Source organism: Carlito syrichta, unplaced genomic scaffold (assembly GCF_000164805.1).
Source record: "Carlito syrichta isolate Samal-C Ts95f unplaced genomic scaffold, Tarsius_syrichta-2.0.1 Scaffold303024, whole genome shotgun sequence".
In the NCBI taxonomy this organism is placed as follows: domain Eukaryota; kingdom Metazoa; phylum Chordata; class Mammalia; order Primates; family Tarsiidae; genus Carlito; species Carlito syrichta.
In genome coordinates, this window is record NW_007247120.1 from 123959 (window position 1) to 142514 (window position 18556).

Consider the following 18556-nt stretch of genomic DNA (forward strand, 5'->3'; position numbering starts at 1 on the left):
CTTTCGCCTGGGAAGAAAAGCAAACTGGAATTAAACTGCCGGGAGAGAAGTCCCTGCTGGCTCGCGGGGAGAAGATGGGATGGTAGCGACGGCTGCTGGCTTGGCGTAGAGAAATCAGAGTGCGTTCGGCGAGCAGAGGCGACGATACAGCCCTGTATTCCCCCTCCCACCCCACCCCCCCACCCCACCCCCAAAGACTCGCTCCGCAAAGGCTGATCAGACTGTGGCTTTCTTGATTTCGGGGGAGCGCCTCTTCCGAGGACGAGAGGGAGGAGCCTGGTGGGGAGAGGAAACTACAAATCGGGACACTAGTTCTTTACGCTGCATTTCCTCCCCTCCCTTCGGCTGCTCGGAAAGGAGAGAGAAAAAAATACGCTTGGCTGGGAGATGCAGTCCGCCGCCGCCGCCGCCTCAGCCAGCGATGCGAGATTAGATCTCTAAATGCAGCAAAACACTGCCTGAGCGCAGACCAACCCGCGCAGCAAGCAGAGACTTCACGGTGCGCCGGGGACGCTTCAAAATACGTCTGTGACTCTGTCTTCGTCCCTCGTCATCCCCATCAATTTCATCACGGGAGACGAGTCGCAAGTAAGGATCTCACTTTCGGATCTGCCTGGAGACACACCTCCCCGCGCCCTCCCCCACTCGCTGTGAAGTGTACTCCGGAGGCTCCGGGCGGGAGTAGAGGAAACCTACGCATTCTTTAGCTCGATATCCTCCCTCGCAGACGCGATTTCCATCTTGTCGCCGGCCTCGTCGCTCAAGTTTGAGCCTGCCGAACTCCGGGCCGGAGGGACAAAACCCCCGGGCTTGCCCCCAGCTGCAGGAAGGCTCCGCCTTGCTCCGAGCCCCTGCAGCTCCACTGCGCCGCAGCTTCTCGCCCAGTGCGGATGCTGTAGATCAACAGGTTCGGGGAACTTGAGCGGAATCCGGAGAGACTGCCCAGCGGTGCCGCAGCTCGGGTGCGGAGGGAAGGAAGGACCCCCGGACTTGTGGCGCGCGGCGTGCGCGCGCCGCGCCAGGGCCCCAGGCTGGCGCGCACTCCCTCGCCTGCTCCTCCAGTCCGGCTGCTCCTGCCCCCACCCCACCGGTCTGGGATGTACCTTTCCATCTGTTGCTGCTTCCTTCTGTGGGCCCCCGCCCTGACGCTCAAAAACCTCAACTACTCCGTGCCGGAGGAGCAGGGGGCCGGCACGGTCATCGGCAACATCGGCAAGGATGCTCGACTGCAGCCAGGGCTTCCGCCCGCCGAGCGCGGCGGCGGCGGGCGCGGCAAGTCGGGTAGCTACCGGGTGCTGGAGAACTCCGCTCCGCACCTGCTGGACGTGGACGCGGACAGCGGGCTCCTCTACACCAAGCAGCGCATCGACCGCGAGTCCCTGTGCCGCCACAACGCCAAGTGCCAGCTGTCCCTCGAGGTGTTCGCCAACGACCAGGAGATCTGCATGATCAAGGTGGAGATCCAGGACATCAACGACAACGCGCCCTCCTTCCCCTCGGACCAGATCGAAATGGACATCTCGGAGAACGCGGCCCCCGGCACCCGCTTCCCCCTCACCAGCGCGCACGACCCCGACGCCGGCGAGAACGGGCTCCGCACCTACCTGCTCACGCGCGACGACCACGGCCTCTTCGCTCTAGACGTCAAGTCGCGCGGCGACGGCACCAAGTTCCCGGAGCTAGTCATCCAGAAGGCGCTGGACCGCGAGCAGCAGAACCACCACACGCTGGTGCTGACTGCCCTGGATGGCGGCGAGCCGCCACGCTCCGCCACCGTGCAGATCAACGTGAAGGTGATCGACTCCAACGACAACAGCCCGGTCTTCGAGGCGCCCTCCTACCTGGTGGAACTGCCCGAGAACGCCCCGCTGGGCACCGTGGTCATCGACCTGAACGCCACCGACGCCGACGAGGGCCCCAACGGAGAAGTGCTCTACTCCTTCAGCAGCTACGTGCCCGACCGCGTGCGGGAGCTCTTCTCCCTCGACCCCAAGACCGGCCTGATCCGGGTTAAGGGCAACCTGGACTACGAGGAAAACGGGATGCTGGAGATCGACGTGCAGGCCCGAGATCTGGGGCCCAACCCCATCCCGGCCCACTGCAAGGTCACGGTCAAGCTCGTCGACCGCAACGACAACGCGCCGTCCATCGGGTTCGTCTCCGTGCGCCAGGGGGCGCTGAGCGAGGCCGCCCCGCCCGGCACCGTCATCGCCCTGGTGCGGGTCACCGACCGCGACGCGGGCAAGAACGGGCAGCTGCAGTGCCGGGTCCTGGGCGGCGGCGGGGCCGGCGGCGGCGGGGGCCCGGGCGGGCCCGGGGGGTCCGTCCCCTTCAAGCTTGAGGAGAACTACGACAACTTCTACACGGTGGTGACCGACCGCCCGCTGGACCGCGAGACCCAGGACGAGTACAACGTGACCATCGTGGCGCGGGACGGGGGCTCCCCCAATCCCACCACATTATTTCGTCAGGGGGGTCACGTCATCCCCGCTCAACTCCACCAAGTCGTTCGCGGTCAAGGTTCTGGACGAGAACGACAACCCGCCTCGGTTCACCAAGGGGCTCTACGTGCTGCAGGTCCACGAGAACAACATCCCGGGCGAGTACCTGGGCTCGGTGCTCGCCCAGGATCCCGACCTGGGCCAGAACGGCACCGTGTCCTATTCGATCCTTCCCTCGCACATCGGCGACGTGTCCATCTACACCTATGTGTCTGTGAATCCCACCAACGGGGCCATCTACGCCCTGCGCTCCTTTAACTACGAGCAGACCAAGGCTTTCGAGTTCAAGGTGCTTGCCAAGGACTCGGGGGCGCCCGCGCACTTGGAGAGCAACGCCACGGTGAGGGTGACCGTGCTGGAACGTGAACGACAATGCGCCGGTGATCGTGCTGCCCACGCTGCAGAACGACACCGCCGAGCTGCAGGTGCCGCGCAACGCGGGCCTGGGCTACCTGGTGAGCACCGTGCGCGCCCTCGACAGCGACTTCGGGGAGAGCGGGCGCCTCACCTACGAGATCGTGGATGGCAACGACGACCACCTGTTCGAGATCGACCCGTCCAGCGGCGAGATCCGCACGCTGCACCCCTTCTGGGAGGACGTGACGCCCGTGGTGGAGCTGGTGGTGAAGGTGACCGACCACGGCAAGCCCACCCTCTCCGCCGTGGCCAAGCTCGTCATACGCTCGGTGAGCGGCTCCCTGCCCGAGGGGGTGCCCCGGGTGACCGGCGAGCAGCACCACTGGGACATGTCGCTGCCGCTCATCGTGACCCTGAGCACCATCTCCATCATCCTCCTAGCGGCCATGATCACCATCGCCGTCAAGTGCAAGCGCGAGAACAAGGAGATCCGCACCTACAACTGCCGCATAGCCGAGTACAGCCACCCGCAGCTGGGCGGGGGCAAGGGCAAGAAGAAGAAGATCAACAAAAATGATATCATGCTGGTACAGAGCGAGGTGGAGGAGAGGAACGCCATGAACGTCATGAACGTGGTGAGCAGCCCCTCCCTGGCCACCTCCCCCATGTACTTCGACTACCAGACCCGCCTGCCCCTCAGCTCGCCCCGGTCGGAGGTGATGTATCTCAAACCGGCCTCCAACAACCTGACTGTCCCTCAGGGGCACGCGGGCTGCCACACTAGCTTCACCGGACAAGGGACGAATGCAAGCGAGACCCCTGCCACCCGGATGTCCATAATTCAGGTAGGAGACTTTTAGCCTAACTGGGACTTCACTTTCTTGCGGTTTGGGGAGCGGTGCTGCAACTTTGGGAACAGGGCGGGCCACACTGTCAGCAGCAGTGGGGGGAGGGGGGCGGCGGGGGAGATGAAATTAAATGGCTTACACTTTTGACACTGTGTGTACATCCTATTCTACACATAACCCCTCCCATGGAAATATCCTGAAATCTACAAGATGTAAATGTTTATCTTATCATTTTAAGGTTTATTTTTATAGGTTTAAAAGTGTTAGCAGCATTCAGTAATCACAACTTGTTTTGCTTATTTTTTATTTGTTGGTTTCCATTTAAAAAAAGGATGACCAGAGTAGGAAAAATGGCTTGAGTTAATTATCTTGAAAATATTTAAATTCAATTAAAAGTTGAAGCTAAAAATGAAGAATGTTTACAGTCCACTGTTAAGAAGTTAACTTATTGAAGTACAGAACAGAAACCAGACAGAATTTCAGAGTTTGAATCAATGTGAACTGTTTACACCTCTTAAGAAGCCAGTATTACATTTTGAAAAGTGTCTTAGAGGCCATGAGTCTCATTTAGACTTCAGCTGGAACTGCAGCATAATGCCTTGGTGCTGCTTACGTTTTTGAAATGTGTTATACTCTGAAGCACTTTCAAAAGTTTGAGTAAATGCAGCTCTGGATAATGACCAGTAACTATCTGTGAAAACTTTGTATTTGTTTTTGTCTTGTGGTTATCCTGATCTGTTTGGAGTGACTGAGGAATGGAAGGAGTATACCAGAGGATCACAGGCTCATATTCTACTATGGAAAACAGGATGCAAAGTTGCACTGAAGGCACTTGATGTGTCAAAAAGAATTCCAGAATGCATTTAACTTGCATACTGTGTGTTTTCTGTGATGTCTAAGTGATATCTAGTATATATTAGCTAGTATGATTCAAAGTTATAGATAATACCACAAAACTAAATGACTGACCCAGCCTGGACATGGATTCTAACAGCATGTGACTGTACTGTGTCTAGTCACTGTCTAGTTTTTTTTTAAATCTGCTATCGCGTTGTGTCACAGAAAAACTTAATTCTTGCTTATTATGAATATGTGTTGCTACATATTACTCTGGATGAACAGTATGTGAAATTCAAAATTGAACTTAACTAAAAGTGACACTTTGGGAGGAAGATTAGTTTGGGGCAAACGAAAATAATTTGTTCATAATTTTATGCTTTGAAAAGCAACTAATTTTTTATGACACTTGATTCTATAACGCTTTTATTGTTAAAATGGAGTAGTAAAATTCCACAATCTAATCCTAACATGGCAAGTATACCAAATACTAATGCAACGCAAAACATATTTTCCCATGATAGTACAATGTTCCTGTAAAGCAATCTCACACTTGATGCTCCTGAATAATTCAACTATAGTATTAAATACTACTTTTTATAGTGTTTACCATATATCAGTAATCATGATTTTTTTTTAGGTCTATGTAAAACTGAAAAAGAAATTCTCCGCTTTCAAAAAAGGTGATTTCTGTGAAAGTTTTTCTGTGAAAGTGTAGAACTGATATTTATGACAATCAATATATCTTTAGAGGGAGGTATGTTGAAATACATATTTATAGATCTGCTATAGTCATTTTATAAATATACATATGCTATATGCTTTTCATTTTTAGCATTGACAGCTACGAATATGTCACAGAGGGTTTATGCTTAAACTTCCACTTAAAATGCTGAGTTCAATTTTCATTCAGTTTCCAGTAAAAAGGTGATGCAGTAGAATTCTCAGCAAGCCTGATTCTTTGGCTTACTAGTGAGGAACAATCGGATTGAAATATCTAGAAGGTTTTGAAGGACAGTGTTGGCTGTACTATATGTACATAACTTTTCTTGAAGGTGGTCATTGCTTAAGGAGGAGGTGACTGATGATTCCTCTCATTAGCAATAAAACTCAAGCCCAAACACACACACACACACACACACACACACACACACACACACACACACACACATTTTAACAGAAGGCAAAAGGCAAACTTTTCTTGGTGGCCATTCCCTTTCTTCTAGACTCTTAATCCATGCCATAAAAACACAAACTAAGTTTTAGTTTTAAATCTCTGAATTTTCTCAAATTGACTTTTCTTCCCATATTGTTTCTGTCCTAGAAATAGCATCAACATAAACTGTTAAATTAAGTTTTTTTGTTTGTGTGTTTCTGTTCAGGTTTGCAGTCCTCTAAGGGATGCTTTGTAAGTTCTTAATATGTTAATTTCCTTTTAAATGTATCAGATTTATCTCCATTAATTATAGAGAACAGAGTAAATCTACTACAGTGTCTGTTTTTTAAAAAAAATTTAACTAGTGTACTACAAACACTAAATGCTAAAGTGACATTCTTAAATTAAAACATTTAGGTATCCCACAATCTTGTTTTAAGTGACTTTATTAGTATATGCACATAATACAGTGTGTGAAGGAAATAGACTACTACTCTCATGTATATTTCTGGAGGTAGTATTTTAATCCACAGAGTGCATTTGAACTAGCTGCTGCTAAGTTTGTTTCATCTTTATTTTCCAGCATCTTGAGTGCTGCTTGGAAAGCACAGTGAGTTTCTATCAATGACATGAAAATAATTTCATAAATGTGTTGAGATACACTAGTACAGTGTGGTGAAGTGAAATTTAGGAACTTTATAATTTATAAAGTTCACATTACAGCTAACGTTAAGATCTGAGAACTGTCAAAGCATTTGTGCGCTTCACAGAGTCTAAGATATTTAAGTTGATGTCTTTGGTAGACTCTTCCTGCGCGCAAGTTTATTTTTACTGAATATGGATACAAGATAATCATATATGCTGGTGGAGAAATGGTGACTTGTGTTTTTTTTCCAAGTTCCTCAGGCAAATTAAAGTCAGTCTATGAAGTGTTTATTTAAATGATAGATTAATGACTAAGATATCCACAATAGTGTGAATATTAATGCAGCATGGTTATAATTAAATATTTTAATTCATTTGAGGCTATAAAACTGATGTCGAAGAATAGGAGCACAGATTTTGTGATAGGTAAGGCAAATAGATTTTATACAAATTTATAAAGGCACTTTTTATGGGCACAATTTCATGGGAATTGTTTCCTACATTAATATGAATTCTAAAGCCAAGTAGAGATCATTACTAATTCTCAAGAATAACTGCTAATTGTGACTTACCAAGAATTAGTTGTTTAAGTCTCAGGGTGGCTTCTCAACAGGTGTTTTCAATGAGGGCCTCTTTGGGAAGAGCGGAGGAGGCTGGGGACGTCTCACTGATGGGAGAATTTCCAGTTTTGTTTGAACATCTGTGTTTTCACATTTTTTGTAGCACTACTACAAGTCATTTTAATATGCTCTCAAGGAAAAAAATGTATTGAGCCAGCAGAATAAGATCTACTAAAATAAATGTTGTAAAGGAATACATTCTTACTCAGTGTTTTACAGATCAATTTCACGTTAGAGTTGACTTAAGAGTCTTTATGCTAGGAAGATAAAATCCTTTTGATAGATGTGCATGGCCTTTTCAGTTACAGAATTAAGCACATAGTAAATGCCTAAAGACAATCTAAATATATAAAAATGAGATCGAACTGTAGAGGATAACACATCATAGTGTAAACAATAAACTCACTATTTTAGAATAAAAAGGTGAATCAAACTTTATCTTTGATAGCGACATCATCCATTGTATACCTTTTTCCCCAACTTCTCTCTTACACAGGAGACTCTTCATTACAGGAACTAATTTAGATAGGGCCTCAGGATCCTGATTGTCAAAAATTCATAGTCTATCATATTAATGATTTCAGTAACAAGCACAAAGCCTGTGCACAATTTCTTTTGTCATTATAATTTTGAAGATATTTTTTCTGTAGTTTTGAGTCTAAGATGGCACTATTTGATTAGTAAATGCATCAGTTTCCATAAACCACATATAGATCTCTATTTATAGGAAATTATGGTGAGCTGAGTAGAAAAGTATCAGCCCATTCTTACTGCATGCCTACAAGAATGTTTTGTCCACTTGTCTTTTTTCTTGATGATTTTGAAAAGTTAGGATGAAGTAATCCCTACTTTAGATTAACATGAGCACATAATCATTAAATATTGTTTTCTGCTTTATAATGCATTAAAAGTAGTACAAATGAAGTATATAAACTTTATTTAAAATATAATTAGTTATTAGATGTTTGGGGTTTCCTTTGAGAAAGGTCATACCCCCTCAAAAAATTCTTAAAATATTATCAATACTTCTACTATATTTTGTTCTTTTACATTTTATGTGCATCTATGAAAATTTCACCACTAAAGTAAATGTAATATACTTTATTGTATACATGTGTACATTTCTCTATTTCCTTATAAGTGAAAATACAAAGTATAGTTTTAAACTATATGACCTAGCAACCAGATAATCTTATTTTATATTAATTGATATGGTAACTCTTTGTATGGTAATAATTTCTTTATCCATTATCTTTTAGTGTACAGCAGAGTTTCCAAAAATGCTAGCTAGGTAATGCTTTTACATTCTTACATTGAGATGATAACCTGTCAGTCTTTTAAAAATGTAGGAGTAAGGTAATTTTTAACTTTACGTGAGTTGTATGAGTTTTGTAATTTTAATAAATATTATCAAATATAAGAAAACCCCAAAGAATTTGGAATTTTATTCTTGACATCTTCATATTATTTAAAATCATGTGTGATGATGAAAAGATATCAAATCATGGAAAAATAGTTCTTATGTCACCTACTTGAATATATTCTTAGGGAAAAATTTGCTTTTCCTAAAACATTATCACCTCTGACTATATTGTTAAAACTATGCAAAACACATATACACAGAAAAGCCAAATTTTCACAAAATTTTCTCCATACAGTTGATACTATAGCATGTTATTTACTTTTTTACAGTGCTTAGATACAGCTTTTATATATAAGGTTAAAATCAGTTAATCATTCTTAAAATAATCTTCAATGTTATCTCTGTTAATGATCTAAGAAATACACATATTTTAAAAGGAAAAAATCCTGTAAAATCTTCAGGTAAATATTTAATATTACTTAAAAATATAACAGGTAGAGTGTATTATGTCTCAGCTTTCAAATTTTTCACTGCTAGGTTTTAAATTTTTCACTGTTAGTGCTGCTTATGTAATATGGCACAGAGATATATAAATATAAAAGATAAATGATGTTTTATCTTTTAAGATTAGTAAGAGTTTACATGCCTTTATTGCAGTGAAAGTTGGCTCTGCCGATATTTATAAAAATATAAAAAATAAAACTTGGCATAGTTAAATATGCATGTAAATGTATATATGTCTTTATATTTTTAGTATAATGTATGTTAAGTACTTGCTGAAGCACAAACATTAGCCTAGTTTTATCCTTTTTTGTTCAAAAGCAATTCTCCTCTATTTAAGGAACAACTCAAGCTTTTATTTTCTTTGAAAATACATTAAAGTTGAATTATTTTGCAGTTTTAAAGTTTCAAACAATTTGAAACTTCCTAAGGTAAAGCCAGTTACCCTAGAAAAGAGAGGAGTTAGGGAACAAATTGACCTTCAACAGCTGACCTTCAGTGGGCAATAAGTTGGAGCCTATGCAGACAAAGAGAAAACTAATTCTCGCCCACGTTTCTGAACCTTTTGGGAGGATGGCATTGTGAGACTGCATGCCGTGAGCCTGATGATGAAACTACAACTGAAGGAAGAAACAGCCACTATTATAACTGGGCTCATGCCGGTTAGGAAGTAAAACTTAGCTCCCTAATGCTGAGAAGTCTTGCAATACACTCAATAGTGGGTGAATTCTTACAAATGCACCCGCTAATTATGATATTAGTCATTGCCTTAGAACGTATTCTCCCCAGTGACACCTCTGTTTAATAAATCCCGTAGAGCATTATCTTAAAGTCATATTTTAGCAAAGCCATTAGGGAAGGGATATTTTTTGTGTTAAATTCCTTCAACCAATGACTGTGTATTTGTTAGAGAAGATCATGGAGTTCATTTTGCCCATCGTTCTAAAGATAATGTGACTTCTGCCACTCACCTGCAAACACTTTTAAAGTTCATCAGACCTACACTAATCTATTGTCAACCTATTTTAGCAAAGGAATCTTTGACAAGAATTTCTTTCACTGGCATACGGTATTTTACAGTTAGTCATAAGCTTTCACCACTAGCTTTGACAGTGATATATTGCTATCCTTTGGTCTTCTGAAATAAATTATCTATAATAAAGAAGTCCTTAATGACATCAACAACCCTGCTGTGACTAAGCAAAAGCATGCTTCAGCTTTCTTGCTACTGCAGAAATATTAAGATCAATATTTTTAAGGTAAAGCAAAAGTGATCCATAACAAAATACAGATGCAAAATTGTGGCTGTGTGGGTGGCATCTTTCAATTGTATGCACCAAAAGCGCTTCCAGAGACAAACTATAAACTGGTTTCAGACAGTGTTTGGGAAAATCTGTTGATATACATATAACACACTTCCATTTGTCGGTTCTGGTCCTAGTGACATACTGATTACTGGTATTTGTAGGTCTTGCCCTGGATCTATTCCAGGCAGTTTTATTGAAGTGAAATGGTTCTTACAGTTCATTGAGCATCTAGCATAACTGTGCTGAATATGATTGGCACGTTTGCATATATTTATTCAAAAAATAAGGCAGTTATACAGCATAATTATGGGAAAACGAATCATAACAATAAAAGACCATTTAAGTTAACAAGCTTTGTGATCAAAAGATAAATACAGGTTGGAAAATGACACTTCAGCTGTAACTAATCTACATAAATAGACTTTGGTCTGATTAGAAGAATGGAATATATTAAAATAATTTAATGGTATTAGAAATGCATTTTATTTCAGTAATTTTGAAATATTTAAAGACCTGTATTATCTTATTTTCTTTAAGCTTATATTTAATAAAATACTCATGAGCCATATTTATGTTATATGGGAAATAAGCAAAGTAAAGATAAACATAATCTTGTAAACTTCTGTTTGGTTCTGAAATACGTCTTGTCTGAATAATATTTAATATTTTTTAAACTTGTAATGTTTCTTATTGATTTTTAATTAGTGGAACACATTAAAGGGACCATTTAAAGGATAATTTCTTGTTTACTCTCTTTATCAGCTAAATGTAACCTTTGTAGAGTTTGAAAGCTAAAGCATTAAAAATCAATTTCAAATTTCAAAGCTATACGGTTGTAATTGTTTTGTAGATATATGCTGTTTTAAGAAACACTGGTTGCATGTTTGCAAATTATTATAGTATACAGTGTAAATAGTGACTTTATATTCTGAAAAGTTTTAATGCTATTTTGATAGCATAGACGCTTTAAAGTAACAGACAACTTATTAATAAGAAATTTCTTTCCAATGACTATGGTGCTTTAAATATATACTCTTCAGCTTTTTTAAAAAAATATAACATTTAAAAATGTAATTTAGGAATAATTCATGAGTTGATATACTTCTTTATAGTAGTTCTACCTGAATCCTTAATGATTATTGTTAAGTAATGATTTTATTAGATACAATTTAATACGTAAAATTTTCATGCTTTCCAAATCAATAAAACTTAAATAGAAATATATGCATTAAAAAATTCGGTTGTAGTCTAAGTTCTAATAGTTCATGTTTATAAAATGAAAATGCAACAGGTGTTTTATTGTAGTCAAAAATGGCCATGGGGGTCAAAATATCTTTCTTATTGTTGTAATATAATTTTAGACTACCAATGTCTTAGATACGTTTCAAAATTTGTATTTGTAATGCCAACATTTACATCAGTTTTAAAGCCTAAAACTATAGTTTTCACTCATAATTTGCAACATTAAAAATAATCATAGCCCTTTATATAAATACCTTTCCTAAGAACTGTTCATTTTATTTTTCACACAGTATATTTTATCAAAGTATACTGAGATTATTTTATGACTGAAAACTTGATATATTTTTGCAATTCTTTCACAGCATCAGAGCAATTGCATATACAGAACTGAATTTATAAAGCTATCCACCTTTGATTATCACAAAAGGAATTAGCTAACCACATGTATAAAGTGGCAGTATATGGTTTTTACTCATATCCTCATTTCAGAATATGAAACGAACGTAAGAAATTTGTTTGAAAAACGATCTGCTTAAAACGTTAGCAAAACTGACAAAGAAAAAATGTTATCAACTCGGGAAACTTGGAAAAGGCGGGAATTTATTTCCAAAGAAGACATTTTTTACCTTAAATCTGATAAGTGCTTAATGATACATCTTTATATCATTATTAGTCATGCAAACTTTCTGAACAATGTTAAAACAATTTATTTTATTTCCTTAGTTCTATCAGCAAAACAAAAATGAAATGAGATATCATTTAAACATTGGTGAATTACACTACAGTGTCTTCTTGGGAACCAGAATCCTTGCTGTCTATTTTTCTTCTACAGTTTTGCCAAGTTTTAAAATGTGATATCTCAAATCAATGTATTTTATTAAGAATGTGAATAAAGGCAATTATAAATCATGCAAAAAAAGATAATTCAATCATCCATCTTTATTATCATTTTTATTGTGGTAGAATTAAGGAATACACATAAGCTTTACTTCACTTAGTTTTAAGACAAGAAACTTGATTTTTCACTTTATTTTTATTATTATTTGAAGCTTTACATGCCATTGTGTTACAGTAATGAATATTTTTCTTCTTTAAACCAATGTCTTGTCTGATATTATAATGCTGATTGATTAAATTAAAAATACAGTATTACTGAGAGTAGATATAAATGAAAAACAACAAATATTTTAATGTTAATGTATAGCTTGTAAAAAAAGTCTGTAACCTCTCATTTTTGGTATTGGCAGGTGCATAGATAGTAATTATCAACTAAGTTTCCAGGTCCTAGCCATCTTAGAAAAACTACTATTTATCCCTAGATGATAATAAGAATGGAAATAAGAGAACTATACTATCAAAAATACCTTACTCACAGGAATTTTTAAAAGTCATTGGCAAAAGTCTGTTCTACAGTGTGACCTTGATATCAGATGTGCCAGTACCAACAAATGAAGGAATTTACTTGAGTGGAGAGAAACTAAAAAAGACAAGGAATACATTTATGGATACTTTTTTTTCTCTTGCGATTTTGAGCAATAGACTTTCCACGATTTTTTATAATCAAGACAATTACATAGTAATTTGGGTTAGAATGCATGCCCAGTTCCCCATCTCAAAACCCAATTTGTTACCACCTGTGGCTATTTCTATTAAAAAAAAAAGAGAAAGAAACATAATTACTATGAGTCTCAGCAGTCTTAGAGTAAATTTTTGCAATTACAATACCTCCCTTGGGCAGATGTGTGAAAATGGCAGATTAATTCCTGCCAGCATCATTCTTTCCTCGCGCATTTTTAGGTTTGGTGTCGCCTGCTTATTAGAGTGACTCTGTTTGCTCTGGCTAAAGGTTATGTCGGTGTTTCCATAGCAAATCTCTAGAAATAAAGATCCACAAATCAGCCATTAAATTTTGCTGTAGGCGAAAAGTTGACACGTAACATCTCAGTAAAGGAGTAGACAATATTTTCCATCACTCTGTTTCCTGGCTAAGTTTGAAGTAAAAGGTAGTAAGACCATTTGGCAATGTTGAGAAAGCAGGACTTAGACTAACAGGTAAAAAGAAAAGTGTGGTAAAATAATATCAAATCCAGTAGAAGTTACAAAAGTATTTCTGTTCCAAGCTTGATCCCAAAGCAACTTGATGCTTAAGGATTTTAAAGAGCGATACAAAAGGTGCTAGAACTGAATGGCTAACAGGTGATTTAACACCCTACTAGCTTCCATTCATTCCTTTTTTTGTTCCTGTAGTGTGTATTTCTTTTCTTAATAAATGTCTAATTGATCTACATACAAAATAATGGCTGATATTAAACCTGAACAGTGTTAAGCCTCTGGATCAATGCTTTAACGCTCTACAGTGAGATTAAGTTATTTTGTTTCAAAACAGTCTATATAGTAGAATACTTGAAGACAGTTGCCACATTCATCTTGTTCGTCACTGTAGTTGAGAGAACCTAGCAGTTTCTGGTACAGGATACCGACTTAAAAAAATGTGATTTTTTTTGGTGAAGAAATTGAGACCTTTATAATTAAGTAATTCTCAGCAATTATCCATCAGATATATGCCAAAACTTGGATTCAAACCTAGATATGACTAAGGCCAAAGTCTAATATATTCATATAAATAGGCTGAAACATTGTTCTGCTGGTAAATAATGTATTTGATTGGATCATACTTTAATATTTTTAAAATTTATAGTTACCACCTTTGTAATTCCTGCAATGAAAATTTCTACTTAATTCTATTGATAATATTACAAGTTTATGGAGAAACACAGGTGATCAAGTTTCACAATTATGAACAACAAGCTCTCACAGTATCTGTTTATATTATGCATAAATGTATCCAACATATATACACAAAATACACATGAATATATACACAGTAAATCAAGAGAAAACATTTGATTGTAGCATATTTTCTCTCCTTTGACTCATTCTCTCCTTTGACTCATTAAAACCACTGTGTGGTTTATACAGTATTGAAATCATGCAATTCTAATGCTATTTCTATTTTTTAAGGCTTTAAGGATCACTCAGCCCTAGTAAGTTATTAAGAAACTAATATGATCGTTTTGTCTACATGTTAATTAACTTTAAAAATACTTATATTTGTGAAGATACTCCATAAAATAAAAATACTTCCTATCTAATTATTTTAATGAAATTTGATTGCACTTAACCATACATAGTTATTCTGGATTACAATTATTTTTATTTGTTAATACATAATTTTATAATTTTATCACTTTGGCATTTGTCATCTGCCATGTGATAATCAGAACAGATGAGCAAAATTGGCTATTGTCAGGTATATGCGATAATTATAAACCAAGTTTAAAAATTTTTCTCAAAATTTCAGAATCTGTTTTGTATAGGTGGTAATGAAATTTTCATGCACATATTGAGGAAATATAAGCTAGCATTTATGTAAATAATATTTTTCCCATTTCAGCATTGCTATTTACAACATATACACATCCTTTCCAGTTTAATCCATAATCATTACTTCAATGAATAGTGAAATAATTTTAAAAGCTATGAATAGAATAGTCAACCACTTTTTAAAAATTTGTACAAATGTGTGGAGTACATGTGAAATTATTTTAATTTACCAATTTGAAGCTATTCTGGGACTTAACTACTAGTTATCTGAATTTTAAATTTTAATTGCAAAATTCATATCAAGCAAAAAAAGTTTGATTAAAAAAAGGCTTTATGCAGAATGAGTTTTCAAACCATATTAAGAATTCAGTTATCACCATTTGTCAAAGGAGCTGAGACATGAGTAAAAAAAATAATAGAAAGGGGCATACAAATGTAATTTTGAAAATTTTAGGATTCATTTTCAACATTCATAGACAAGAGAGGAATTTTCTGAAAGATTAAATTAGTATTGTTTAATATCATATAATATCAACCCACAAATAAATTATCAATGTAGAGATTTGTATTGACATTTGTCTATATATTATAGTTCAAGTCCATCTGTAAATTCACCCTGAAATATTTGGCATTTTTGGAAAAAAGCATATCAGCAATCAGTGCTACTGAATCCTCATGGAGAGAATGTCAAGATAGGTCTTTGTTTCATGTTACTACAAGGGGTTTTTATGCAGGGGACAGATATATTTTCAGACAACATCAATCAGAAACTGGGCCTGTAATATTCTATCATTTGTCTGCATTTTCCTTATTTCTCTGAATCCATGACTTTTTCTTAAACGATCATGCTTGCTTTAATACAGCTTAGACATCTCCTGGAAATGCAGTTTCCAAATAATGTTAGTAAATATCTGACTGTAAATTACACCAGGTTTTCAGCACTGGTTCATCTTTACATTAAGCCTTATAATCTAAAGGCATATGTCATTTGCCTAAAACTTCAAAAAGTTGTGTAAACATTTAAAAAGTATCATCTAAAATATATAGTGTTGAGTGAAGGAAAAGGAAATAATTTTTTATTTATGTCTTATACTGACCGGTTCTAATTCTGTTATTTTTATCCTTGTGCTCTGTTGTCTTTTCAGTGACATCGCAGCAAAAAATATTTTCCACAAGGATGTTTAAGTATTTTGTTTGTTTACATCTAATGTAAATATCTGTATTTTAAAATTCTGCTATACATGTTGATGAAGCATGTTGGTGTTTATGTAACTATAGGTGTATTTGGACCTGGGATTCGTATAGCTGATTTTACATAGCAGAATCAGTACTAGGGATGGGATAGATTAAACAGTATCACATTTGGCATTATAAAAATGCACTTAATAGACACTAACTTTGTTTATTAGCCAAAATGAAAACTTCAGTTTTCTTTCTTTTTTGTGTGTGTTGTGCTGGAGTCTCACTCCTTCACCCAGGTTGGAGTGCAGTGGCACGCACGCTCACGGCCACCCCGCGTCAATCTGCTGGGCTCCAGCGATCCTTTCACCTTAGCCTTCCGAGTGCCGGGAACTACAGACGCGTGCTACCACACCCGGCTATTTTTTATTTTATTGTTGAGACAAGGTCTCACCAAAGTTGCTCAGGCTGTTCTCGAACCCACGGGCTCACGCAATCCACTCGCCTTGGCCTCCCAAAGTGCTGAGATTACAGGCTGAGCCACCGGGCCTGGCCAATTTCCTTTCATCTATACTTGAGTTTATAGTTTAAGAGGTAAAATGTTGATTTTTCTTTCATATAAAAGCCATAAAATAAACTGTTCCACGATCCCCTCTTGGTTCTTCTGGCAAGAGTGTGCTCTAAAAACATATAGTGGAGATAAAATCCTTCATCTGCTTCTCCTGAAAAATATAATGTGATTTTTTTTTTAACTTTAACCTCTTGGAAAGCCTTTTTTCCTATGATTATGACTATGCAGGTCAGCGTAGGCTAATGTTTAGTCCATCACATGAAAAAAGGAACTTTATAGTTAAACTTACTCAACAAATTTCTTAAAGTTATTTTTATTTGAAATTTCCTATTGAGTCTCAGTGAACTTAAACTTGATATTTGTGTTAAATATTCATTATTAAAATAGAGAAATCAAATCTCCAAGGAATGTCTCTTATTTAATGATATTATGATTTGAGTTTTGTTGGTTCCAAGTATAGGATGGTGATGGAAAGGCGTTAGAGAAGGCAAGGAGTTTTCATTCAATATTCCAGGAATATTATATAAATAATTGGAAAGGAGAGGCATCATTTCAGTTGGTTAATTGTAATAAACCTATTATCCTGTTAGTGCATTAGGATAAAATCAACATGTTGGGAAACAGATAAAAGGTGCACGAAAGCCAGGCTCGGTGGCTCAGCCTGTAATCCCGCGCCTTTGGGAGGCTGAGGTGAGTGGATTGCCTGAGCCCGAGGGTTCGAGACCCGCCTGGGCAGCGAGACCTCATCTCTACAATAAATCAAAAAATCAGCCGGGCGTGGTAGTGTGCACCTGTAATTCCAGTTACTCGGAAGGCTGAGGTGGAAGGATTGCCGGAGCCCAGCAGGCGAGGCTGTGGTGGCTGGGAGCGGCCACTGCACTCTAGTCTGGGCAACCAAGTGAGACTCCAACTCAAAAAAAAAAAAAAAAAAAAAGGTGCACGAAAGCATCTAAAATGCAATCATTAGGTTTCATTGCATCCATCTGCTCCCATGAAATTTAATTGGAGGTTTGATTCATTGACCTTTAGCTGTCATTTTGGGCCACAGTTTCAATTTCTGTATTTTCAAGAAAGATATTTGAAGTTAATTTGATAAGAGTCCTACTCAGTGCACTTTTAAACGCGATTGTTTTTTGGAACAAAATTTGAAAAAAATAAAAAGCAGGCTTAATGGGCTGGTGCATATTTGACAAAGAATCAACAAGTTATTTAAGCCTGAATTTGGTAAAAAGGAACTAATTTTCAACTTCATTAAGGTTTCTGTTAACTAGAGACATTGCTCAAGTTTTTACTGTTATTTTATGCACAAACTCCTACCGCTCATTAATTATTCTCTGGATCCATATTGCCTTAGACTCATACTTAAAACATTCAATTACACTAAAATCACATACCATGACATAAAAAAAATCAGTGCAACTATTTAGTATTTTAGGTGATTATTTGAGTGTTACAATTTGGGGCACCCCCATTTCCTTTTGTAAATACAATACCATAGAACATTTCTAGGATATTTTTGTCTCTGCTTAGAAGGGTGATGTATGATAAAATTATTTGTCTAGCATAAGAACTACATTATGTAAATGGATCAAGATTTCTTGCCAGCATTTGTGTACTGCTCTGCTCACTGAAGTTCATGTATCTTGGAAAAGAGTCATGATTAGACAGGTGTTTCTTCATCCTATGAGATCAAAATTCTGAAATATTTATATATTGATGAGACAGATGTACACAGATTAACCTTATAATCCCATTTCACAGCTTTTCCAAATACTTGGAAACTTGTTAAGTATGAAGCTGATTGTTTTGGCAGCATATTTACATTAATAGGATTCAGATATTCCTTATTTACAAGCCAGTGCTGTTAATATAATCTAGTATATTAAATCAACAGGGAAACTGAAATAGGAGACTCCATCCAAGGGCAAATTGACAGGGAAGCTTTTTCTAAAGCTTTTAGATTTGTTTTTCATTGACTCTATAATATCAGAAGACATAGCACAAGTGAATGATGTAAATGTTTTGGATGCAAGACTACTACCATT

The 18556-nt window shown here is 38.5% G+C and overlaps 1 protein-coding gene across 1 annotated transcript in view; it reads left to right on the forward strand.

Annotated features, from left to right (window-relative positions):
- Nucleotides 1–1097: 1097 nt before the first annotated feature.
- Nucleotides 1098–18556, forward strand: part of PCDH17 (protocadherin 17) — a 91357-nt gene continuing 73898 nt past the window's right edge. Inside the window, 3 exon segments of the mRNA XM_008057478.2 lie at nucleotides 1098–2445; nucleotides 2486–2862; nucleotides 2864–3703. Coding sequence (XP_008055669.1) covers nucleotides 1098–2445; nucleotides 2486–2862; nucleotides 2864–3703 — 2565 coding nt within the window.